Source organism: Malaclemys terrapin, chromosome 7, assembly GCF_027887155.1.
Source record: "Malaclemys terrapin pileata isolate rMalTer1 chromosome 7, rMalTer1.hap1, whole genome shotgun sequence".
Taxonomy (NCBI): domain Eukaryota; kingdom Metazoa; phylum Chordata; order Testudines; family Emydidae; genus Malaclemys; species Malaclemys terrapin.
In genome coordinates, this window is record NC_071511.1 from 96,598,781 (window position 1) to 96,625,540 (window position 26,760).

The 26,760-nt window shown below is 39.7% G+C and overlaps 1 protein-coding gene across 4 annotated transcripts in view; it reads right to left on the reverse strand.

Annotated features, from left to right (window-relative positions):
* The window catches only part of EXOC6 (exocyst complex component 6), a 184,969-nt gene that overhangs the window by 16,519 nt on the left and 141,690 nt on the right, over window positions 1–26,760 (reverse strand). For all 4 annotated transcript variants that reach the window (XM_054034887.1, XM_054034886.1, XM_054034888.1 and 1 more), the window contains one exon: window positions 16,454–16,527. In XM_054034887.1, coding sequence (XP_053890862.1) covers window positions 16,454–16,527 — 74 coding nt within the window. The remainder of the gene's footprint in view (window positions 1–16,453; window positions 16,528–26,760) is intronic.

Here is a 26,760-nt window from a genome sequence, read left to right on the forward strand (position 1 = left end):
TGTCTTGAGTCTCCAGTTTTTAGAGCACTGCACTTAAGTTTGATGGTTTTCAACAAACTTAAATATTACATTTAGAAATTATACTTATAAGAGAACACTTAAACATTTACCAAAAAATGAAACCTTACTTTTACATTTAAATACTTACATCTGTTTCAAATTTATGTCCGTAAGTGAAGATAGTAGCTGTCACTATCTTGAATGTTAGGGTATAATCTCTCACACATTTGTAAGTGTATAATATGTAAACTCAGAGGTTATGACATCTGAACCAGAGGGAACTGTTGTTTTGCTTAGAAAAAAGCCAAAAGTTCAAACTAATCCTTTATAACCTAAATTCTCCCAAAGGGCAGAATACTTTCCTAAAATCTAGACCTTAAGGTATATTCTGTGAGATGCCTGGTCTTGTTACATTCATGAGTAAACCCAAATACACCTCTAATTCTTTGGCACTTCAAATGAATTTAGGACTGTCTGCAGAAAAAAAATGCACGCTGTTGGAGTTATGTGAACAAGCTTGCTGCTCTGTTAGCATAACCAGAAAAACATTCAGCTCCTACAACTTTTGCAAATCCCATTAATACTTTAAGAAGCCAAGGTCTTCTGAATAAAGTTGCTGTGAAGTAGTAATTGAAGGAAATATAAGTAGGCGGGCCAGTACAATATATAATATAGCAATACAATACAAAGATTTGTGTAATTACAGTGCAAATAATCTTTATTATAAAGTGCCTTCTTCCTCATCATTAAAGAATAATGGTCTAGTGGCAAAACAAAAAAAAAACAAAAGAAAACTGTCTTTTGAGTTTAGAAACAGACAAGAGTTTCAAAAGCAGCAGTCTGGCAGACAGTCAGTCTCCGGAGGGCAGGGGTTCTGGCCAAATTGTTCTTGCGTAGTCGGTTAGCTTGTACAACAAGTCCCTTCAAACAAAGCCTAAAACTATGTCAATGATAAAATTTGGGTGGATGAAAAATTGTGTATTATGCACGTTTCAGGGTCATTCATCAATTTTTGAGCTTATGACGCAACGGCGTGCGCTGTTAAAGATCATGTAGGGAATTATGTGCACAGTCCCCCAAAACAGAACTTATACCTCTGTTCTGCACAATGTTTTCAAAATCTAACTTACATGCTATAATTATGAGGAAACATTTACAATATTTTAGCTGAATTTAAAGCTATAACTTTTATGTTGACTTTTTTTTTACAGGGGTTTATAAGCTCTATTTGGGGTGAAATATAGCATGTAATATCTGATCTGGAGAGTGAATTTTTACCCACATTGGGTTTATATAGTTATATTTTTCTATAAGAAGCTATATTTTTCTATAAGTAGCTTTTTTAACTACATGAGGTTTAAAACTGGCTTAATCGTAAATACTTCACTTGTTTTGAAAAATGAAGATTGAAAAGTGTCATATTATACATATGGCATATAAGTTTCTTTTAATAACATTTGTTGTATCTGTACTAAAATTGTATTATTTGCCTCAATCTTTTAGATAATGTGTGTTTACAGCTGCTGATATCTAGGAATAATAAAATCCATAATTTTAATCAGATCCACTTTGCTTTCCTCTAAATGCTGTCTAAACTTTGGTGTAACTGGAATATGCCGTTTCTAAACACAAGTCATGTTCACTGTATAATCCATTATTTTCAAAGGGGAGAGACACTGTCAGCATGCCATTTGGATATCCTACTACTAGCCACTGGGAACTGCTAGCATATCCAGTGAATGCGTTCTATGTGGCTCTCCCCTCAAACAAAGAACTGTTGTCTTATATTTTGCCTTAACTTCAGCATTATCAATGTAGGTCTCTCTAGGTATTTACAACCTTAATTTATTCTAAACAAAACCTGGATACACAGACTCTTAACCAACAAAAAGTCAAACTGTCTGGAAAAATACCATTTTGAACAAGCTAATCCAATCTGTCTTTGTATACATGCACATCAAATCTACAAAGTGAATCTACTATACTACAGAACTAAACACTGAAGTGTTCTGCCCAAGAGTGCAATAATGATAGTGTAAAGTTTGAAACGCTAGTCAGGTTATTTCTAGGGATTGAAAATTTGGTGTTTTGAAGACACAGCTATGATCTGAGAATGTGGCTATGTAAAATGACATAAAAGGGAAGATAGTTTAAGCATTGTTTGTGGAAGTCCAGTTCTGATGTGACCAACTGTGACATAAGAAGCTTTAAAAATCTAAATTATGACTGTGCAGGAGGCAAAAAAGGATTTCTTCACTTCCATTTGCGAAGTCCCAATCAGCAGAACTGTTCCAGGAGGTGAACAGTCTGGTTAATATGGATAGTTCATATCTGGTGACTGAGCAGAGTATCTCTTTCTGTGGGGAGTTTTCCAATTATTATGCAATAAGATTTTTCAGATTCAGACCAAACTATACGTCACATAAACCAGACCAAGCTATAAAATGGAGCTGTATCTAGGAAGAACACTGCAATTGTGCTAGCTATGGTGGTTCATGATGATATTGTCTTAGCACTGGATGCAGATTCTTCAAGGCATTTTCTTTGAGGAGGCTCTTCACTCTGGAATGTCTTGCCCTCCCACCCCCAGAGAGTTCATTGACCTTCTGGATATGCTGCAGAGTTTATCTGTTTCTGCAGAGGTTAATTGGGACTCCGCAGTAGGTGAAGGGAAGTAGTTTGTTTTGGTGGTGAGTCTTTTTTACTTATTTTGTTTGGCTTTACAAAGTAAGTGCCTTTGTTTCACTTGAGCACTCAGAAAACTGTAAATCTAAATACAAGAAATAATGTAAAGACTCACACTGAGGTACGTAACATGGTCCAATGTTATGGATTCCTATGTTAGATGACCATCAAAGCCGCCAACATCTGGCACCAAAATTAGTACAATACATCACTGAGACCACATTCTGCCTCTTCACTCTATGTCTTTAATCTGTTCCCTGAAGCTCTGCTCCAGAGCAATATTGTTTACACCACCTGGTATTTATTTTTCAATGTATACAGCACATCTATGGTACAGTAGTACCTCTAAGCCAGGGATAGGCAACCTATGGTACGCGTGCCAAAGGCGGCACGCAAGCTGATTTTCAGTGGCATTTACACTGCCCAGGTCCTGGCCACCGGTCCGGGGGGGCTCTGCATTTTAATTTAATTTTAAATGAAGGGTCTTAAATATTTTAAAAACCTTATTTACTTTACATACACAATAGTTTAGTTATATATTATAGACTTATAGAAAGAGACCTTCTAAAAATGTTAAAATGTATTACTGGCATGCGAAACTTTAAATTAGAGTGAATAAATGAAGACTCGGCACACCCCTTCTGAAAGGTTGCCGACCCCTGCTCTAAGCACATCCATACAAATTTAAAAACATGCAATAATTGACCAAATGTCAATAATACTAACTAAAGACTCCACCAACTAGACAATTGAAATCCTAACAGCTCAACCCAACCTTTGGAGAAAACCGGGGTAAATATGTCCTAAAGGTCAACAAGCATGGGCTCTGTCAATCCAAGAGCAAGTTCCAAAATTGGAGGCTTTCCACTGAGACCCCTTTGTAGGTAAACTAAAGCCAATAAAACCATGTCAACCATTAGATGAAGTGTCCAGCTGAGCTCTACATCTGAGTTAGACCATGAGGGAACACACACCATAACCAAAAACTTAAAGGACTTTATTATAGGTCAGAAATCGATACCTTGAATTGCACCCAGAAACTATGCAGAAGTCAGTGAAATCTGTGAAGCACAGTGTGATAAACTCATTAACATTCTGTTCTAGCTGAAGTTTCTTCACGGGCTGCCTCATGAGAAACACATTACAGTAATCCACGGTATGCTTGCACCACTTACTCTCTGGCTGATGAAGTTGCATCCCTTAGGCAAAACTATACTAGACCTGGGAACCACTGGACCAGAAATGCAAGTATAGCCAAAATCACTGGTTTAGGAATTGATTATAGCCAAACTGTAAGTGAAGCCAAAACCACTTGTTCAGGTATGATAATGTAGCTGTTGGTGGACTATCTTCAGGGATTTCTCAATCCCCTCCCCACCTGCCATTTTAAGTTTACCTCTATAGTCCATATATTAAACTGTACTAACAAACATTTCAGCAAGCTTTGGGGCCCACAGCAAAATCTTAGCTCTTTTCTTTGGAAAAGTCTTCTTCCCATCACTTAAGATGACATATCTCGATAAAACAATATTTTGTCTCAATTCTTGTTATTTGTTTAGGTACACTGGGTGATGCGAAAGGACATGCAATATGTAACTTTGCAAGAATTAGCCTGGTTCTCATAACCTGAGCAATAAGGTATTAAAAATGGGACTTTTGCCTCTGTCCTCCTTCCTCTGTTTTCCTGCTACTTTGCAATATTATCCATTCTGAGCAAAAAGAAGAACAGGAGTACTTGTGGCACCTTAGAGACTAACAAATTTATTAGAGCATAAGCTTTCGTGGACTACAGCCCACTTCTTCGGATGCATATAGAATGGAACATATATTGAGGAGATATATATACACACATACAGAGAGCATAAACAGGTGGGAGTTGTCTTACCAACTCTAAGACAACACCCACCTGTTTATGCTCTCTGTATGTGTGTATATATATCTCCTCAATATATGTTCCATTCTATATGCATCCGAAGAAGTGGGCTGTAGTCCACGAAAGCTTATGCTCTAATAAATTTGTTAGTCTCTAAGGTGCCACAAGTACTCCTGTTCTTCTTTTTGCGGATACAGACTAACACGGCTGTTACTCTGAAACCTGTGATTCTGAGCAAGTAATCTGTGCTAGATTCTTGTGCTTCTTAAATGCATATTGTCATCCATTATTGACCGACTATGTCTATTATCACATGTAAGCAGTGTTAATCCCCTAGTAATTAACACCTTTATTAAAGTAATTTGAACTCAAAGTAGTTTAAGTCTATTACTGGTTTTACTTAATTAAGCTTGTTGGGAATGTTTTACATTGTCCTTTGAGTTTTCAGCTTGTTTTTTTTAATATATATATACTATGGTTGTGCCTTTTCAATCTACTATTGACAAATTTTTCTTTCAAGTTACATAATTATGTATCTGTGGACTAAATATTCAGCATGATTCTCCCTCGTTGTGAAGAGTTCTACACTTTCCTCAAGTTCAATGTGTGTAAGATTTAGGCATCACTGTGAGTGTATACCATTCCCTAGTGTATTATATGGGTATGGGTCTGAACTGCATTTGTGGGGTCCATGTCTATTCTTCTATCCTGTTGGTGCGTAAAACAAAACAGCAACAATGCATCAGTGGGCTGCTAATGAGGAATTAAGGAGCCCTCTCTTTAAACTCCAGCTTGGCAGTGTTCTTAAAAAAGTACCTTTTTATTTCTAATAAAAATGACAACTTTTTTGGCATTACTGAGGCTAGGAAAATTTCTTTTGGGGTGATTTATCTAACCACAGCTTGCATCTCTGACATGACTAACAAAAATAAGGTGGTTCGATATTTTCTGTAAAGCACACAAGTCCATTAAAAAATTAAATTGTGTTGTATGTCTATTGCATGCTCCTCTCTCAAGGGCAAAGTGCTGACCTGACCCATACCTACAAATCTCAGGTGCACTGACTGATTGGCACCTCAGATCTAGGACTGAAAGTTGAAAATTAATGTCTCATTCTTGTTTCTTTGGATGTGCCAACAAACTGCAGAATGAACCATGCTGCATTTTGGGGGAAGTGCATACAATAAAGGTCTAGACATGTGCACTTCTTCCCAAGTGCAGTATTGAGCACATAATACTTAAACTGAAACTATGGGTATATCTACATTGCAATAAAACATCCATGGCTGGCTAGTATCAGCTGACTTGGGCTCGCTGGGCTCAGGCTGTGGGGCTATAAAGTTGCAGTGTAGACATTTGGGCTTGAGTTGGAGCCAACCAGACCCTCCAGTATCCCAGAGGGTTCCAGCCTCAGCCTGAAGTCTACACTGCTATCTTATAGCCCAACAGCCTGAATCCTGCAAGCTTGAGTCAACTGACACGGACCAGCTGCAGGTGTTTTACATATCCTAAGAGTGAAGACAGCCCGAAGACTTTGTCCTTCTCAATGGGCCACAGCTGGCCTGAAAACTCGCCCCAATCTCCTGGGCAACAATTATTTCACAGACTCCAGTCTCTTTTCATCTTCCTCTTTTCTTTTTTAAGAATATTCTTATTGTATCTCAGTACATACCATTTAAAAAGTGATAAGTACAGAGAAAAGAAAAAGGATAAAGATAACAGTAATAAAGGTTTAGGGACATTTTTCTAAGTAAGTCTTTTTCTCTTTCCTCCCTTATATTTAAGATGTTATCTGTCTCTTCTACCATCTACCACATTCAGCTTCATAACATTTATTCTCTTTATTTCCCTTGTTTTTCTCCCCATATTCCCTTTTCTGGTTCCCCACCATCACCCTCCCCCTCACCCCTCTTCCGATTTCCCTGTCTCTTTCTTTGAGTCCCAATTTGACTGTGGGGTCTTCAAGATGGTGCTGACCTCTTTCTTTGCCCATGCCCTGGGCTAGGCCAGTTCCAAGAGTTCAGGGATTTTATTTCAGGGTCTACACACCCTCATCTTCAAAAAGAGTTCCTGTACTCCCTGGACTGGAACCTAGTGTAAAAGCACAAGTGACCCAATGAAAAGGACCAGTACAAGGAAACTGTGGAAGGAAGTCAGTTTTCGTTTTAGGTCATTGATGGTAGTCAATCAAGGAACCCAGGATTATTATTTATTGTTTGTTTTATGGTAGCACCAAGAGGCCACAATCAAGATCCGACTATGTTAGACACTGTACAAACATTTATGAAGACACAGACTTTGTCCCAAAGAGGTAAAAGTCCAAGTGAAGGGCAGCAGTTTGTCTAGAAGGCATTAATTACACATCACTTCTTTTATGTTGCTGGGCATCAGAATTTTTACAGCCTTGCCATATTGTGTTCTCTATGTTTTGGAAGCCTGTAATCCCACATGTAATGATACTGCATGCCTGCTAAAAGCTTCCGCCATCTCCTCAAATGGATTATTTTGCTTTCAAACACAAAATCATTACAATACTTTCTGTTGTGACTTTCTGTTGCAAAAGACTTTCTTTCATTTCAGTGGGCTTTGCATTCAGTCCTATGAGAAACGTCTGGTGACTGCCAAATTAACAATCTCCACAAGGAAAATTGCTGCAGTGAAGAAAAACAATCTGTTGATTCCTATTCTTGTTGTATGTTCTAAATGCTACCTGTGATTGACAGATAATTTAGAGAAGGATGGAATCTGAAAGAATTGGAAGTAATACAGGATGTGAATTCATACAGGTTGCTGGATTTATTCTACTATTCATCAAATTAAAAATTCAAAGATACTATTGATTAAATCAAAGTTAGACATATTATAACTTTAGGGGAAAGAAAGGGGAAGTTATTTACCTTACAGTAACTTGAGTTCTTTGAGATGTTTTGTCCTTGCACCATTGCATGAGCGTGCACCTGTGCGCTCTTAATCAGAGACTGCAAAGTAGAGTCTGCAGACCTGTGCCTGTGCAGAGCAGCACCTCATGCTCTGAATAAGGGCATGTAGGGAAGTGCGAGAGCCACCATCAATCATTCCCTTCTCGACCGCGAAGCCAAACTTCACAGCAGATGGGAATGAGCAGGGGAGGTGGAGCATCACAGGGACAAAACATCTCAAAGAACTCAAGTTATTGTAAGGGAAGTAACCTCTACGTCTTCTTCATGAATATACCCCTATGGGTGCTCTACTGTAGGAGACTCTGAAGCAGTAACTCAATGAAGAGGTAGGTGCTGAGGAAGTAAATTCAGGACAGTTTTAAGAACTGTATCACCAAAAGCAGTGTCATCTCCAGAAGCAGGAAAGATGCTGGAATGTTTGGGAAGATATGGACAGAAGACCAAGTAGCAATCCTGCAGATTTTTGGTAAAGGAACATCCTTCGGTACAGCTACAGATGTGGACTGATCTCTAGCGGAACGTGTTGTTAATCTGAGGAGGCTGTAACCCAGCATTTTCATAACAGGTCGAGATGCAACCCAAAACCCAGTTGAACAGGCTTAGTGTGGAAATTGGTTGGCTCTTCATCTTATTTGCAATTGATACAAATAGCCTGGGAGAGGCCCAGAATGATTTAGTCCTGTCCAAATAGAAGACAAGAACCCTTCTGACATCCAGTGAATGCAGGCTTGATTCTTCTCTGCAGGCATGAGGTTTTGGGTAGTAAATTGGTAGATGAATTTCCTGGTTAATATTATGTTCTGAGGAGACCTATAGGAGGAAGTGAGGATGGGGCCATAGTATGACTTTATCTTTGTAGAAGGTGGTGTATGGTGGGTCTGCCATGAACAATCATAGCTCCCTCTTTTGCTTTGCTGAGGTGATGGCAATTAGGAATGAAATTTTGAGGGAGAGGTGGAGGAGGGAGCAGGTCACCACCGCTTTAAAAGGACGGTGTTTAAAGCCAGGTTGATGTCCCACTGCAGGGGCTGGTTGTTGAACAGGAGTAAACAAGTTGTATAGGCCCTTAATAAATCTGGTTGCTGTACAGTGGGCAAAAGACTGAGAAGCCCTGGATGGGTGAGTGGAAGGCTGTAATGGTGTCAAGATGTACTCCTATAGCGCTCACTGAGACTGTCTCTGTTTTTAATCCCAATAGGTACTCGATGATCTTGGAAAGCGGAACTCCCAAGGCTTGAAAAGATGGGAGGGAGCACTAGGATTGGAAGTGCTTCCACTTTTGGAGGTAAGTCTTGCAAGTATTGGGCTTTTACTGATAAACTGACTAAACTCTAGCCAAAAGGTCAATTCCATGCTTGAGACAGACTGAAAAACCAGTCTCTGAGACTCAGAGAACGGGGTGTTGGGATGGATGAGGGACTCTGAGTTCTGCCTCAATAGGCCATTTGTGATAGGAAGTCTGAGGGGTGTTACCTCCGAGAGGGGATGAGGTTTGAGTACCACTCCTGCCTCAGCCTAGCAGGTGCTATGAAGCTAGCTCTCACTCCTTCTCAGTGCAGCTTGAGGATTAACAGTATAGGTGGGTAAGCAAAAAGAAGGGTACAGGGCCCTGATGTTATCAGGGCATCCCCCAGAGAGTTTTGGTTGTAACCTCCCTTGGAGTGGAGCATTTCACTTTGTTTGAAGTGGCAAAGAGGTATATTGCAGTATACCCAGGTCTGGCAGATGCTGTGTAAGACAGAGTCTTTGAACTCCCATTCATGATCTTGCCAGAAGTGTCAGGGAGTCTGCAATTGTATTCTGGAGGCCTGGCAGATATATTGCTGATATTTCTATCTGATGGGAGATGCACCAGTTCTACAGCCTAAGCAACTCTTCACGTAAGGACTGGGATCTTGCTCCACCCTGGTGGTTGATGTGATACACTGCTGTCTTGTTGTCCAGTATTACTCTGACTGAGTGAACTTGTGTGGTGTGAAGGAAGTGTTGGTAAGCACATTGTACTGTTCTCAGCTCCAGGCTAATGCTATGGAGTGCTGATTCCTGTGCCAATCATTTTTCCTGTGCTGTCTCCCCCTTTAGGTGAGCTCCCCATCCTAACAGAGATGCATCTATTTGACGGGTCTTCAAAAGTGCTGGATGCAAACATGGGGTTCCAATACAGACCTTCCATGGGTCCTTCCACCACATAAGACAGTCCAACACATTTTTAAGCACTGATGTGTTTGGAGAGGCTGTGTCTGTTTGGGGTATACACTGTTCTTATTCATGTCTGGAGGCATCTGAGGTGCATCTTTGTGTGGGGAGTCATAAACGTGGAGGCTGACATGTGTCCCAAGACCTGTAGACATGTCCTCACTGAGGTTTATGGGCTGCACTGTAATGCTGACATTAGGTTGGATAGAGTGGAGAATCTCTCCTTGGGTAGGCAGACTCTTGCTGTTGTGAAGTCTAGAGTAGCTCCTATAAAGTCTATTGTCTGCACTGGAGTTAGTATGGATTTTTTTGTAGTTGATGGAGAGGCCCAGACATTGGAATAGTTGCTAATGCTCTGGATGTTGCTGACTGGACCTCTTGGGGAGACCAGCCACTGAGAAGCCAGATGTCCATACATGGGAACAGTGGGAGAATCTTGTGAGTGCCCCGGAGATGTGGAGAGTCTGAAGTGGAGAACTCGATAGTGATCTGCCCTTATCATGAATCTTAGGAAACATCTGTGGGAGTGGGGGATGGCTACATGAAATTGGGCGTCTTGTAGGTCGAGGGCAACGAACCAATCTCCTGGATCTAAGGATGGAATTATGGTATCTAATGTCACCATTCTGAAGTATTGTGCTAGAACATAGCCATTCAATTTCCTGAGGTCGAGCATTGGTCTCCAGCCTCTGTCCTTCTTGGGAACAAATTAATATTTGGAATAGAATCCTCTTCCAGTGAACTCTGGTGTGACCAGTTCTATTGCTCCCAGAATGAGGACAGAATTAACTTCTTGTTTTATGACAAGTTTCAGAGTAACAGCCGTGTTAGTCTGTATCCACAAAAAGAAGAACAGGAGTACTTGTGGCACCTTAGAGACTAACAAATTTATTAGAGCATAAGCTTTCGTGGACTACTTCTTCGGAAGAAGTGGGCTGTAGTCCACGAAAGCTTATGCTCTAATAAATTTGTTAGTCTCTAAGGTGCCACAAGTACTCCTGTTCTTCTTCTTGTTTTAGGCGTTACTCATGAGAAGGGTCCCTAAAAAGGAATGGGGATGGAGGGGTGGGTTGGAAGGAGAAACAGAATGGAAGTGGATAGAGTAGCCCACTTTGAAGACCTCCAATATCCACTTATCTGAAATAAGGTACTCCCCAGTAGGTAGGTAGTGTAATAGTCGGTTTCCAAATGGGGGGTAGTGACACAATATGTGATCTGGTGGAGAGGACTGCTTGATGCCCTTGACCAAGGTGTCATAGAATCATAGAATATCAGGGTTGGAAGGGATTTCAGGAGGTCATCTAGTCCAACCCCCTGCTCAAAGCAGGACCAATCCCCAGACAGATTTTTGCCCCAGATCCCAGACTGAACTCACACTCCTGGCTTTAGCAGGCCAATGCTAAAGCATTTAGCAGAGGTCTCCACTGATTGGGTGGAGACCTCTGTTTCTGTGGTCTGGCCTTTCTCCTGAAGGGCTCCAGAGGCTTAGGGAAAGTATATTGATGGTACTGGAATTATCTCAATCTTGGAGCAGTTTGTGAAACTGAATACAGCAGACAGTAGAACTCTGCATCTCAAGCTGGTCGTTGAAAAGGAACTGAGGGGAGGCAGGCTTATACCTGCCTTATATGCCCTCGGTCAGAGTCCGGGGCACTGCTCTGAACAGGCCCAGGCCCGCAGACACTACTTTGCAGTCTTCAATTGAGAATGCACAGGTGAGCCCACATCTAGTTTCGGTGAAATTACCAGAACTTTGTGGTAATTATTTGAGTTATGGTAGCATCTAGAGGCCAGGACTCCTTTGTGCTGGGCATTGTACAAATAAAGAGACAGTTCCTGCCCCAGAAAGCTTTCTGTTTCACACCAAATATATAATTTGATCAGACCAACGAACAAAATCTCCTGGTTGAATTCTGTCTGGATACCAAAAAGTATCAGTGAGATTAATGAAAAAACCCTGCTGAGCTAAACTTCTCTTCCGATGTCCAAGCTATTAACCATAGCCAGACCGTCCAGGTCTGGGACCAAGATGCCATCCTTGATTCAGGAGGTTGTTTTCAGCTAAGAAGGGGCACTGGTACCTCAATTGTGGGAATAGTCCACTAGATGGATCTAGGAACCTGAAAGGATGCCTGCCTTCTCCCTCAGGATGGCTAGTACCCATCTCAGTACTTCGGGAGAGACCTAGTACCACTCAGGGCTTGTCTATATGGGACATTACTGCATGGCAAACCAGGATGAGAGTCTACAGTGCCCCAGCCTGCCATGAAGTAACATCCTGTGTGGACACTGCTACAGCACAGTGTCCCAGAATGCAGCTTGATGTACTATTGTTTCAAAGATCAGGATGTAAAAGCATACTATGGAACTTTTAGTATTTGGTAGCAGCGTCCACACAGGACATTTCTGTGTGGCTAGCTAAGCTAGTGAGCTGTAGATTCATACCCGGGCTTACTGCGAAGTAATGTCCCATGTAGTCAAGCCAGAGTCTTTTTGAATGTGAGAAGAGATTTTTCACCTGCTTCCCTAAAATCAAAAGGTGGTGTGGCTGTGTGGGGAATGGAGCCCTCATGTGCCTCTGTTCTGGGCAGGGACTGCCTGAAGTGCTCCTTATACTTCAGTGAAACCAGCCTATGGAGAGAAGGAAGGGCAGAGATTCTGAGCCCCTTTCCCTGAAAGCCAGACAAACACAAATCCGTTTTACGTAACAGCCTGCGGTAGGGCTTCACAGGAGTGATAGGTTTCTCTGAATAACCAGACATGCTGCAGGTTGAGCCTGAAAAGTCCCACCTAACAGGCAAAGGAGAAAGGTTTAATAATAATTATTTCCTATTCTTGCCCTTTCCACCTGTTTCCCTTCATTTCTGCCACTCCCTTTCTTTCTTCAAATTACATATCATCCAGCTCATCTGCGTTTGGCATCAGTGCTGCTGTTCTATATAAGTCTCCTAAATCCTCATTCAGCAATGTTGGTTTCCTTTTTTCTCCTCTCCTTCCAGTCCTCCACCCTTGGGACTTCAGCCTCCATGTTGATCATCCCATTGGCTCTTGCTGACTTTTACTGATCTCCTTGTTTGATTTGCGCCCCCACTCAATGTAGGGGCGATTCCTTGTCTTTAGCCAACAAGTTGCCTACAAAGATAAACAATTCCATGATCTTCACATAACACTTACTTTCACTTACCCCTGTCCTTCCCTTAGCTGTTATCATTGTAGCGTAATGTCCAGTCTTAGTACATAAGCTCCTTTGGGCAGAGACTCTCTCTTTTTGGTTTTGTAAAATGCTAAGCACACATTAATAGCTATATAAATAACACCAATCAACGTAGATATTTTCATAATTTCTTTTAGCAAGAAGAAGAGTATGCAACCCATAGTCAACATTTCCTTCCTGCTCCATTCCCACTACCCACTTTTTTTTTTACATCACGTCCTCTGCCTTCTTTTCTTAAAAGAATGAGTATACAAATATTTTGCAATGGTATTAAATAAAAAAATTAAAAATCCAAGTGTAGGTAACCCCTAAGAACCACTACAAACCTCATTACTTACCATTCCAAGTTCAGGGCATGTTTTTTTGCCATACCTTCACTAATAAATACACAAGGCACAGCATAAAAAAGTAAAAATAAAACAAAAATTGGAAGAAAATCCACGCACAAAACTTTTTCCCTTGAGAGAGGAAGGCAGAAAGGGAAAATGACAGAACCATGTTCAACACATGCTAGTCACTTAATGCACTGCTGGAAGTTGCTCAGATACCATTGTGATAGAAATGGTACGAGAATCTAAGCAGAATCGAGTTTCTGTAAGTATGCTATTGGAAAAAAACATGGTCCTTAAGGAACAAAGTTGTTATTTTTTGGTGGGGGTGTCTGAGGTCATGGTAAGACAATGAGAGCACCTCAATCAGGAAGAGGAATGGGACCTGATTGCAGAAAGCTGCTGCTGCTAGGTGCAGCTCTTCTTGACAGCTTTTCTCCTAGAGCTGTGGAGAGGATGTGGGGGAACTGGGCTTGCAATGTGAGGACTGGGACCTGACTGTTCAGAGCTATTACTGGCAGGGAGAGATAGCGGATCAGGAGCTGCTAAGAGGAAAGCACTTTCAGTGTGCTCTTTAGAAACAGCTACTTGCCCAGTCTGCTCCTTGCACCCCATAGTAACTATGAAAGCTTAGTTATCCTCCTGGTTCTTCCAAAGCTGGTTCCTTATAAATTAGATTTATTTCTTGTGGCAGAGTGCTCCAATACTACATTGCCCTATCCTTGTTAATCTTATACATTGTCCTGATACGACACAGAGGGAGTAAACTGTTGTTGAAATAACTGGCTTCCATTAGCAAGCATGTGATTGGCAGGATGATAAAGTCTTTTCCATCACAGGTCAGCTACTTTTTATAAAAAGGGCAATCCTGCTGATCCATCTTTTAGCTACAGTCTCTCACTGAGTCCCAATTCTCCTGCCTTTTAGCTTTGATATGGTTCAAGCTTTCCCCCTTGTATCAGCCCCTACCTGTCATCAACTCCTCTGTACTGAACAGCAAATATCAGGAGTTTGACCTCAGGGCACAGTCAGGGTGGGCAGGTAAAACCTGACCAGTGGACCTACTTCCTTATCTTTCATATCCCACAATTCATGAAGAAGTATCAAATTCAAACTAAAAAACAGAAGCATGACCTTTCATAAGAAGTTTCTGAAAAAGGCTATGTTGCCTTTCTAAGTTTTCTTGAAAAGAACTGTCATCTACCCTATTAAGAGAGAAATGGATGACAAAAAAGGAAGAGAGGGAAAACAGTGTTAAATCCTTACTAAAAGGTAACTGTCGCTCTTTATGAGTACTTGCATCCCTATGAGTCTCTCATGAGACACACAAGAAATATAAAAGAAAAAATAAACAAAATACTCTATAACTATTCTATAACTAGACGCTCAAGTAACAAGCTAATTGCCTAAATTTTTGCAGTTTATAAAATATCTGAAATGTAGTAGATTCCCAGTATGTGAAAAAGACACTCTGTGAAGTATTATACAGCATAAAAAGAATTCTAGGCACACGTTGCTAATCCAAGCACAATTTAAATAATCATGTATAAGCAGTACCGTAAATATTTATCTCGTATATTCAACAACTGGTACTTAAACATACAAAAATATTATTTATTTCCTATAGTAAATGCACACATACTCGCCCCATCTCCTGCACTGCTGGAAATTACTTTTTCCCTGAAAGAAATGTAGGCTCTTCAAGGATTTATAGCATTTAGGATAATGAAAGTTGCAAAGAAGATGTGCCACAATGAAATCAATCTTTAAACCTCTCTTCCCTTCAACTAAACTATTTACTGTAGTACAAAGTGGAAGGCATTTAATCACCTATAACGCTAGTAATAAGGGAGGATATAAAAATCCAAAGGATAACGTCTACTTGTCAACCCAGGACCTCTGATGTAGAATACCAAAAGGAGAACTATACTTCCACACATCGAATTGCAGTTTCTGAAACTCTTCTTTCACTTCTCTTATCCACAGACATCACATTTCCATTGTATAGCTTTAACACAGGCTATGGGCCTGGAGCCTCTGCTCACTTATTCCAGATTTACACCATTGTAACTTCACTGATTATAAAGGTATCATTAAACCTGTGTAAGTGATCTTAGAATCTGACCCTACCTTTTAATTTTATCACTGAAAAAGCTGCTCCCGCCCACCCCCAGTTTTTTGCTCATTAGCATGAGAGAGGGGAAGACTATCTGCAAAATAATTTTACAACAGGATTTTCATTTTTTGAGAAGTTTTGGATTGCCATGAGAAAGCTATGCAGAAGTGAAAACATTGTGAATAAACAGATAATCTGGCATGGAACCCTTCTTAGATTACCCCTTTTTTCTAGATGACTTTTGTCAAGTGGCAACATTGCTGAATAATGTTGTCAAAGGCCTTGCAGCGCTTAAGTCAATCCCATCTTTATTTGGTTAACTATTCATTTCACAGTTCAGGTAACACTTTTACTATATTTGTGAAATAAAACAAAACAAAAAATATGATAAATCCTTTTTAAAAAAAAAGGTAATGTCAAGTAAAAAAAAACTGAGGAAGATGAATTGTTAATGATGGACGTAGCATAAGAATCTAACGAGAACAGGAAATAGAAGTAATGGGATGAAACAAAGATAAGTAAGATTCAGTCTGGAAAATTTTCCTTATGGTGAAATCTGTGGAACAGTCTTCCCAAGGGAGGAGTTTGGAGCTCATCACTGAAGACATTTAAAAGTAAAATGGACATAGCATTAGAAATCAGTCATCACTAGGAATGTGGCAGCAGTTTATCAGGGTAAAACAATTCTACATAACAATTTAGGACAGGCAGTAGGGAACAATACTATGTCAAATTGAAAATGCAGGATGTAATTCAGTAGACAGAAGGTAATTGCCTGAAATGGAATCAGGCCAGCACACCGACATGTATACTCTTGCATAAAAAGTGACATGGGATCTTAACAAGTTGTGAGGACCTCAATTTAACATTTTATCCACAAGATGGCACCTCTGGTAGCACAGTGCCCCCTAACCATGCTTGGGAAACAGTTTAATACTAACTCATAGGGAAGAGTCCCACTAATACCACTTAAAATAATTGCTGTTTTTCAACAGTGGTTGCACTGAAGTCTAAAAACATGAGAGATAATTGAATTGTAACAACTTTGGCACTAATCAAAAGGGGAAAATTAATAAGATAGAAAAACAACTAATGTCTTACTTGTCTGAGGTCAATGAAAGCTAACTGCAGGGTGTCCCCGTGGAATCCTGGCACAGGCTCAGAACTGGCAAACACTGTAAGCAAAATTTAGAAATATTAAGGAGGCAGAATTAAAAAAACAAACTAACAGCAACTTCTATTCGTTACAAATGTGGAATACTACAAAGCAGTAGACATTAACTATTCTGATAGAAATCAAAGATTATAACTATTAATTCACATTCTCCATCATTTTAAACTCTTATAATCCTTAATTATGATACATTTATCCTACATAAAGTTCAAAACCAGTAATAATACTCCAATCATGTGAGCAGCAGACTTTACACTTTTGTCCTGAGGTGAATGATTACAAAAGTATTTTGAAACTATACCAATTCCATGGCCGTCAATGTATTTTTAAACATCTGCTTTTGTCATAGCATCTGCTCTATAAAAATCCCACCTCTAGTCAAACAGCAATAAAAGGCAGACACTTAGGTGGGAGTTAGCTTAATGTGCAGACAACAGGTGGAAAGTTCTAAGCACCATAATCAGAACAGAGGTGGAATGTCTGCTCATGCCTTTTAACAAGTTTTTTGATAATGGAATTTTGCTCTTTAAAAAGCCGGAAGTAGGTTGGCAAAATTGGAAGGCTGAAGTATGTTCAAAACGCAAAAAACAAAAACAAAACATATATTAAAAAACTAGCTGCATTATTTCAGCAGGATGTATGACCATTGATATTTGCTGTTAAAGTGTTTTAAAAATCAAACAGATTTATTTTTAACAACTTATTTTATGGCAGTTTAAAATAAAGCTCGTGACTTAGGAAAGAAAGCAGGAAAAGGGCACAGCTTATTGAAGATTTTGTCTTTGTAAAATAAAAGTTACAAGGAACTTGAAAATTAATTAAAATATCCACAATAAGATGCAACACAAATGAACCCACAATTAGGAAAAAGGCAGAGCAGATGATCTAATCTAATTAAAATTTTCCAGTGGAAGATGATGAATCCTTCAGGAAGGAGAAAGAAAGAGCCACTATCAGCAGTGCACCAAGGTGCTAGCCAGACCAACTTCTGCTCCTCCCTTTGCACCCCCTTGTGGAGCTTTTTGGGTACAATGCCCCAGCAGTTCCTTCCCTTCCTCTCAGGAGCACCACATTGGCTGAAGCTCTCCACAGAATTTCCAGCAGGAATGGCCATTTTAAGGTGGCTCCTGGATGCAGCAGCAGCACCCACTGCCACCAGGGGCAAGTTGATCCCTGTTTGTCCCTTTATGGAGCTAGGACTTCGGGGGCACATGACCCCAGCAGCACACCTCGCCCACACCAACAACAGTAGCACTAGAGGAAGGGGAAAAGCCCAGGTGCCCCAATGAATCATCAGTTCCAGACACTCTGTGCTGTTTGTAGGGTGGTGAGACTGACTTTTGGAAGCAGGAGATATTGGAAAGGGGAATAACTGAATGCTTAAGACCCTGGTGGCATTGTCCCAAACCTAGACCACAGGGACATCAGAGCATACACTTCATATACGATCTATAGAATTTCTACCATGTTGCACCTGACAGCTGCAGGGACCCAACCTAGCCCCTCTGGACAGCAATAGAGTGGGAAAACCATTGGTGCATGGTGTCCTTCCAGTCCCAGTTAGGATAAGTGCCCAAAGAGGAGGGGGCCCATCAGCTGCAGGAGTTGTGGGGATGACTTATATTTAAAAAAAAGGAACTAATGATACTAAGTAGACTGGAAATTGGGAATAGTCCACTGTATACAGGGATGAAAACCAACCAAGCAAATAACAGGCAGGAAACAAATGGACACTTTCTGGGAGCAGGAATGTTAAGGGAAAGCATAGGCTATGGGTTTGACACATTCATTGATTCAGAGCCAAAAAGTTGTGCACATTGCAAAGCTAGTGGACCACAAGATCTTATTACTCTTCCTTCATCCTTCTATTTCTTGTTACATTCACTTGCTGCATCATGTCTTTATTTAAGCTCTTTGGGGCAAGGACTGCCTCAACGCTGTCTACGTACACGTTTCTGCATGCACCTTAACATCGCCATTTTCTGACTTCTAAGTGCTTTTTTATCTTAACATTCTTGTAATTCAGCTTTCACATATGGAAATTCATACATTTTTAAAATAGAAAAATGAAGAATTTCTTTCACCATATTCAACTATTTGCTAGATGTCAGTGGAATGCTCTGTATTGCTCAATATGACCAGTCATCAGAGGAAAAAGCCCTTGCCTCATTCCATACACACCTTTCTACCCTGTATGGAAAAAGACATTTACACCCACACTTATTGTATAGCAGGAGGCAGAAGTCTTCCCCACACACCTTCCCAGCACTGTCTCTGAACTTTCCTAGCTATTTATACATGCACTGAATCCACAGAATGATGGCAGGCCAATAAAAGGTCACATTACAAATCCAGTGTGTACGCACAAAGTATATTTTACAAAGCCATATAACTTCAACATTCACACCCAGTTTCTATCTCATTACCAAAGGCACATTTACAACCTGGAGATTATCTTCCCACCAAATTTCAACCTTTTGCTATGTAACATTGCTGTACTAGAGATGTTTAAAGAAGCATATTGTTAATAAATCATATATGGGCATGCTTTTTAAAATCGGATAACTTTTTGCAAGTCTATTCTTCTTACTCTAGAGTAGGTTCTTACCTTCATAAATATTGGTCTTTACTGTCTTAAATACAGTAGTAAGTAGTGCTCATATGGAACACTAGGTTATTGTTATTTAATTATTAGTGGTGCATATAGCAACACTATTTAAGGCTGCAAAAGTGTTTCCATTCTAATGGGTCACTTTCTGTTTTTTACCTTCCTGGCTGACATTTAGCAGGTTTGTTCTAAGCATGAGAGTGATTTTTTAAAAAGAAGAACAGTTAAATACAAATGGTTTAGCTGTTTTCAAGAATGAAGAGAGTGATTATATTTGCCTTGTTATGCCACAAATCTGCAACTTTTTTAATACAACATTTTTCATCTGCAGATGTCAGAGCATTTTACAAAAGAAGGTAGGTACCACTGTCTTAATTTTACGGAGGGGAAACTGAAGTGTACAGTAGGTCAGTGGCAGAACTGAAAACAGAACCTAGGTCTCCTGACTCTCAAGTCCAGTGCCCTATCCACATTGCCTCCCTGGAAGGGTAAAATGCAGATTTGAAAAGAAGTTAGCTAGAAAATTTTGAAAGTCAAATGAAAGCTGACATACAGAAAGGAGATACTGGTTCAACTAATGGAAAGAAAAAATAATAAAAGGCCCCAATCAACCAAGCAGCTATGCATACAATTAACTTCAGCATGGAGCAGTCCCATTGAGTTCAATGAGATCAGTCCCATGCATAAAGTTAAGCATGTGTGAAAGTGCTTGCAGTAGTGGGGCCTAGATACCATATCAATACAATGTTTTGTACAAATTGGCAAAATAGAGAATAAAGAATATCCTAATGGGCAACTGTCAACTATACATGTAGAGTAAGACTATTAGAGGCATAGTTTATTATTTGCATTACAGTAGTGCTCTGGCCTCAGTCAAGGATCAAGGCCCTTCTTGAGGACATTTAAAGGTGATTGCCAAAGCATTTGTGAAAAATTTAAATAAAATTTTTATACAATAAAGCAATATCCAAATTTATTAATTTGGACAAATACATTAATTTACAATAAAAATTAGTTTAATTTTCACTAACCAAAGTTTTCATTAAAAAAAAAATCAGCATTTTAGACCAGATCCAAGACCAATAGAAATGGGTGGTAAGTCATATACCATTGTTCATTAACAGTTGGTTAGTACTAATTGGTTAACAGTGACCAACGTATTTGATTTCTGAGTTGCATGTGTTTCCTGTATTAGGAAACATACTGTATCAGTGATATAGCTAACATTGCAGAGGATGGGGAAAGATTCATTGTAGAAGTATTTTTGTAAAAAAATAAAGTTTGAAGCACTGGTGGGAGGAGAGCTGCCAAAAATTAAATTTTAAAGACAAAGTATTAGCTTTTTTATTTAAACAAACCATATCAAGAAAATATTGCCTGCACACCTATTAGCCTATGGAAATCTCATATTTTCCTCGGCTGTGAAACGACGCTTCTTCACTACTTCCGACTCTAAATGACAACATATCCTGCTATTATCTTCTGTAGGCATTCTATGACTGTCTGGGACTGCCATTTTTTCCAAGGGCTGGGACTGTAATTCTGTCCAGCCCAGTTGTCAAATACAGTGCCAAGCTCATGGGAATTACATTTGATGTGTTCCTGAAGCCCAGTGGTTTCTTACATTGGGGACTTCTTCAGCAACTTGCCATAGAGAACATCTAAGGAAGAGAATTAAATGAGGTGTAGCCCAAAGATCTACTCTTTTGGGGCAGTCCATAAATTACATAATGCAACGCGAGGAGGAGGAAAGGTCCTTAATTTTGTGTGTTTGTTTCAGTGTTACAAGGTCTGGGTGGGTCTTGAAAATCACCAAAAAATGTGTTATGTAATTTATGGACAGTTTTTGATTGTGTGTGGGGTGGGGCCCCAAAAATATTCCTGCTTAGGGCCCCCAATGGACTAGCATCACCTCTGATTATAGATATATAATTTTGAAGCCAGAAGGGACCCTAGTTATGGGAAAGGTCAGGCAAGTAGATTTTTGTCTGGGTTACCACATTTCCATGACCATTTTATGAGGCTAATTAGGTATTTTATACTGCAGAATGTTTTAAGAGGACCAAAAGTAACATTTAGAGTTAAGGCTGTCAGTATATCCATTCTAGAGAGTCCTTTCTAGATACTGATAAAACGTTGCCATACTTTTATCTTTCAGGGAAAAAATCCTCCATATTTGTTCTTAGCCTGAGAGTGAATTTTTTTTTTTACTCTGACCAAAACTGATTGAGCCATTTTGTATAGGATAGACAGAGTGAAAACTGCAAAGATTTGCCATTAAAAACATCCTCAGGAGTTTGGTCTGGTAGGGAATTAAGTTGCATATATGCATTATGATGGTCTGGTAAAAATCTTCTTTGGTTTGACCACCTCATAAGAAAATGTACAGTATTTAGTTCACGCACACTGATTTTGTTCACAGGTCTCCCAGCATACTAATGGAACTGTTTAACATAAATATGTAAATAGAGTGAAATTCCATTTTCTGTGTGTATGTGGACTAGGATCTTTGAGTGTGTGTGTATCTACACAATCCACCTGAGTGCATTCACTACACAACCCTGAATCATTCAACATCCTCCAGCCCACACACTTAATGAAGCTTGGGAGCAAAGGAGAAATAATTTGCAATTATGCAATTAAAAGATGGATGGTAAAATGTATGCAAAAGGGGGCCAAGTTTTAAGATTGTGCAGACAACTTTAACTCTGGTATTTTCTGGTGTGACTGGTTTGTTCTTTTAACTAAATTTTCTTTATAAAATATGGATGTGCATTTAAATAATAAATTCTAGGGAGTGGCAAACCTTTTAGATTTTATAGGCCAACCTCAGTGTACAATCTGGGGCTCTTTGAATTCCTTCATTCCTCCCAACAATCTCTCTCTGTGCCACCGTCCCATCCCCACTCTATATCAGGGACTCCCTGCAACACTCCCCCTGTTCCCCTACCTCATACCTGGGCTCTGTGCCTCCATGCCAGGGGACTCTGGGTGCACCCCATTTCCCTCTTCCCCCATGCCCCCCCTTTCCCTCCACACTAGGGCTCCTGAATCTCCCCCTGCCAGGGATTCTGTGTACTCTCCTTTCCTCCCATACTTCTTATTGCCTCCTTCCCTCCTTTTGCCCCCATACCTCTCTTCCCCTTATTCCCCCATTCCATCTCTTACCAGGGTCCCCCATTCTCTCCTCATGCAGGGGCTGTGTGTATGCCCCAATTCCCCCCATCCTCCCTGCCAGTATTCCCCATCCCCCCTCTCCCATTAGGAAAATGGGTAGAGATGAAATAGGGGTATTGTTATGCTGGAAAGTATTAATTGGTGTCATTAACCAGTTCTTTGATCTACAGACAATTGCAGAGGTGCTTGAAGCTGTGGCTGTGCTAAACAGATGGCCAGGGCTCTGTGTGTTCCCCACTTCTCCCCTTCTGGTTTTCCAGTTTTCCCCCAAATCAATAGGGTTCTGCTCATTGGAATTGATTGGATGTGGTGTTCAAATATTATTGTGTTACATCCAAACACAGAAATGCCATCGAGTTAAGCTGTAAGGCCTCACAAACTCAGCCAATAAGTACACAAACAATTATTTTAATTGATATCTTAAGACAAAGAACATCTCTGCTATGTTGAAATTTAGGTTATCTGTTACAGTAAACAGTGATAATACTGAGCCTCTCTGTAGTTCTATATTTAACAAAATGCCAGGGTCTACTGTTTATTTTATGACAAGATCTACTGTTTATTTTATACCTATTAATGATCCCTAAGCATATGCAACCATCACTTCATGTCTGTGACTTGCTCAGTGTACAGGACTGGAAATTCAACATTTACTTTGAGAGCATAAATGAATAGTTTGCATTTAAGTGACAGAAACTTAAATTTGGGTACATGCTTAAGGTCATAAGTTAACCGAACACAGCTGTTTCTTCACCTTCATAGCATTGCTTCTTGGATTCTAATTCAAGATAGCAAAGCTGTAAATTAATTTTTAACCCCAGAACATGAAGATTTAAGGCCAAATCCTGACCCAAAAATCATTTCAGCATCACAGAGCCTTTAGCACCTTTGCAGCACTATTGGACTTTCCAGCTGCTCAACATACCGTGAGGGGACCTTCCCTGTGGCTGTCAACTAGCACTTAAAAGTCATCACCCAACTCTGCCCACTGAATGCGAGACGTCCCTCTCTTCCCCCAAATTGCCATGAAGGATTACCTCAGGTGAGTTAGCGCCAACATGACTTCCCAGGAGAGGGGAGTTCAGCCAGCAGACTGAGTAGGCTATCGAGCAGGAGACGGTCTCCTGCAAAGAAACAACAGGGCTTTGGCTCCTCAACCTCTTACTTGTCTGTATGTGAGGCCACCTGCAAACGTGCTAAATAAAGTGAAATAGGGTCCAAATTATGTCTTCCCCCTAAAGCTGCTGCAACCCTATCCAGGCACAATATGGTGAAAAAGGGGAAGATCTATGAGAGAGCGGTTGGTCAGGAATGACAGCAGGAGCTGATTTGCATTAATCCCCTTATCTCCCAAGCAGTTTCAGCAATTCTATGTCCTTTTATGGACAGGGTGCAAATTCCTTCCTTCTTTCTTACACACAAGCCTAACTGCCCTAGAGTCAGCCAGGCTGATGCACAGGTGGGTTATGAGGCCTGCTAAATCTTGTGTGCCTCTTACTGACATTTAATCCTTCATCAGGATTTAGCTCTTTACTTTTTAAAAATAATGATATAGCGAAACTCTCTGGTTATTTTCTTTAGTTATTAATATTTCTAAATCACTTACAATTTCATTAAAAAATGCTGATGTCAATATATCCAGAATGGCATGATGTTTTAAATTAAAACTTTATATTCCCTTAAACCACAGACCCTGAGTTCTACAATTATGCCAAGCATAAGCCCAAATTTAAATATATATTTTGACAGACAGTGTCCATGGCAAGTCAAGTTTACCCACAAACAGGTCTTTTGCTGCAGGTCTTATTCTATTTTAATAAATATATTTAAATGGTTTCAAATGCTATGGATCTAAACATACTTTCAGGTATAGTTTTTAATTTCAAAAAGCAATTTTAGTTCCTGTCACCTTAGATAGGGAACATTTCTACTTATATTTAACAGTATAAATTACCAAATAATTTTAGCAATGACAGTTGTTTTAGAACATTAAATACATATACATCTGATTATATATTATTAGTGGCGGGCACACATCTAACGTGTTTGTAAGTCAGAAAATCCAAAAGTTTGAATGCTTTCCTGAAGCTTTTTATGTGTTCTTGTGGTTCTCCACCAGAACCAGTGCTCAGTCTCTCTTAGCAATCTCCCTTCCCCAAACAAACTCCTGCTACTCTTATCCACTGCATTGCAGGGAGAGACCCAAACAGTCTGCCCCTGCCACAGCTTGTGAGTTTTATCTTCAGGTGACTGAAATACCCCATTTCCCCCCAGGGTACTCGTATTCTGGTGCGAGCAGGAGGATTTCTCTGTGGTTTTTCTGCAACAGGCCTCAGTGGCCCCTCTTATAATGATTATCAGAAAAAAAACTGGGAAACCCTAAAGTTATCCCATTCATACTATCTGCAGATTACCACAGATATAAAAGACACTGTATGATATATAGGGAATAAAACAACTACTTCAGTTCCAATAAGAACACCTGCAAAACCTCCACCCATCCCGTGAATCAAATCCAAAACTTTTAAAATGTTGGGAAAGGTTGATTAAGTTCCCCAACCTCCCCAAAAAAATTTCTCCTGGAGACAGAGGAGTCACAACATGCCTTCTTTAACATTCCTCTTTCTTCTCACACCCTTGTCTCCTTGGAAATGGGGAGGCCTGGCAACATAATTTCCTCTTTTAGAATCAGAGGAAGTTCATCTTGAAGCAGCCAGGTAATCTGGTCCTTCTGTTCTCTGGCATCAGGAGCAAGTAACCTCGCTGCTGAGCCCTGCTGATCTGCCCCTTTAAAATGTAAACCAGTATGGATCCTCAAAATGCAATGCAGGATTGTGAAATCTCAGAGTATGCCATAAGAGCTCTTCCTCCATTCCCACAAGAACTATTAGTCCCTGTACTCATTTTATGACTAACAAAACTTCAGTCTCCAGGGAGGTTAATACAGAATCTTTTTCAAACACTAAATTCACTAACAATTTTTTGAAGGAAACAAATTTTACAGGAAATCAAATTTTTGCCATTGTTATTTCCATCTCCGGTTTATATAATATACTACTTTTAAACCTGAAAGAATAAAAAAAAAAAGTATCATTAAAATCAGAACAAATGTCTAGATACCAGAATGTTGCTAAGACTTAAAATAATTAAAATGGCTATTTAGAAGAACTGAACTTTCTGCATTACACCTGAAAACTTTCGAATTCAGAATGCATGTGATATACCCTCCACTTCTGGGTCAGTAAAACATCAAGTCCATTTATCAAATACAGTAGGAAGCTACCTGCCATTTGTGAATTATTTGCACATCCCGAGTGCTAATGGAAATGTCACTGTCATAGCCATTAATCCAAAAATGTCAAAGAATAAAGCTGGATGAGGGTGATGAGCAAGAACATAAATCACAGCCAGCACAGTGATGTCTGGAATGTGACTGTGACAGACCTTATGAATGAATCTCCAACAACAAAGCAATCTCTGGGCAGACTATGGTGCCTACTCCTTATTCTGCACATTATAAGATGGTATTTTTTGTAACATACTTATTCAGAAAACATTAAATAAACTCTTATTTAGCTGTAGCTAAACACTTCAAAGGAAATATTGAATATTTGATCAAATATATCTGCAAAGAAATTGCTATACTTTATATTAAAAACATTGCAGAAAGAGTTAAAATTTTACCAACAGTTGTATATATATAAAAAAATACTACAAGGCACCTGGGGTTATCCATTATAGTTAAGCATGAAAACAGTTTCCATAAAATTATTACTCCCCCGGTCCCTCACCTCTCACACACACAACTTTTGGAAACATTCACATTTTGTTCTGAAATTTTCCATGCTTAGTCTCTGCTATATGCTAAATTAATTTTTGGGGGACTTAGAACATCATCCTTTTGGCTAATTTTAAGTTATGGGAAAATTAAAAATCAGACTTCTCACCGTAAAAACATTCTAACCTCATGTTTTTGAGCAGGACGATAGCAAAAAAGCTAGAACTTGTAGAGACATAGTCCTGATGAAAAACAAAATCCTTCAATTGGTTAGGAAAAAGTAAACAATAAAGTTATATGTGACTGAGAAGTCACTTAGAGCATTCTCACTAGAGAGCTGCTAAGATTATAGCACAGTTTACTGGAACTCTACCTTCTCTGTGACATCATGGCACACTTTCCTTGTATGGCCTGAGGTGGGAGGGCCTGCTGCTGGGATAATATTCAGGAGGTAGACTATAAAAGTCTCTTTGAAACATATAATGAAATCTAAAAGAAAGGCCAATAAAACCATGGGCATGGAAGATTATTAAAGTTTAATTTCATGTCTAGAAATATAGAAAATGTAAGTTAATTATCCTAAGTAAAAGTTGGAAAAGGAAAAGCATTCCCTCTCAACCTAATACAGGGCAGAAAACCCACATTCAGGATTAGATTTTGGGTCTCAAGCA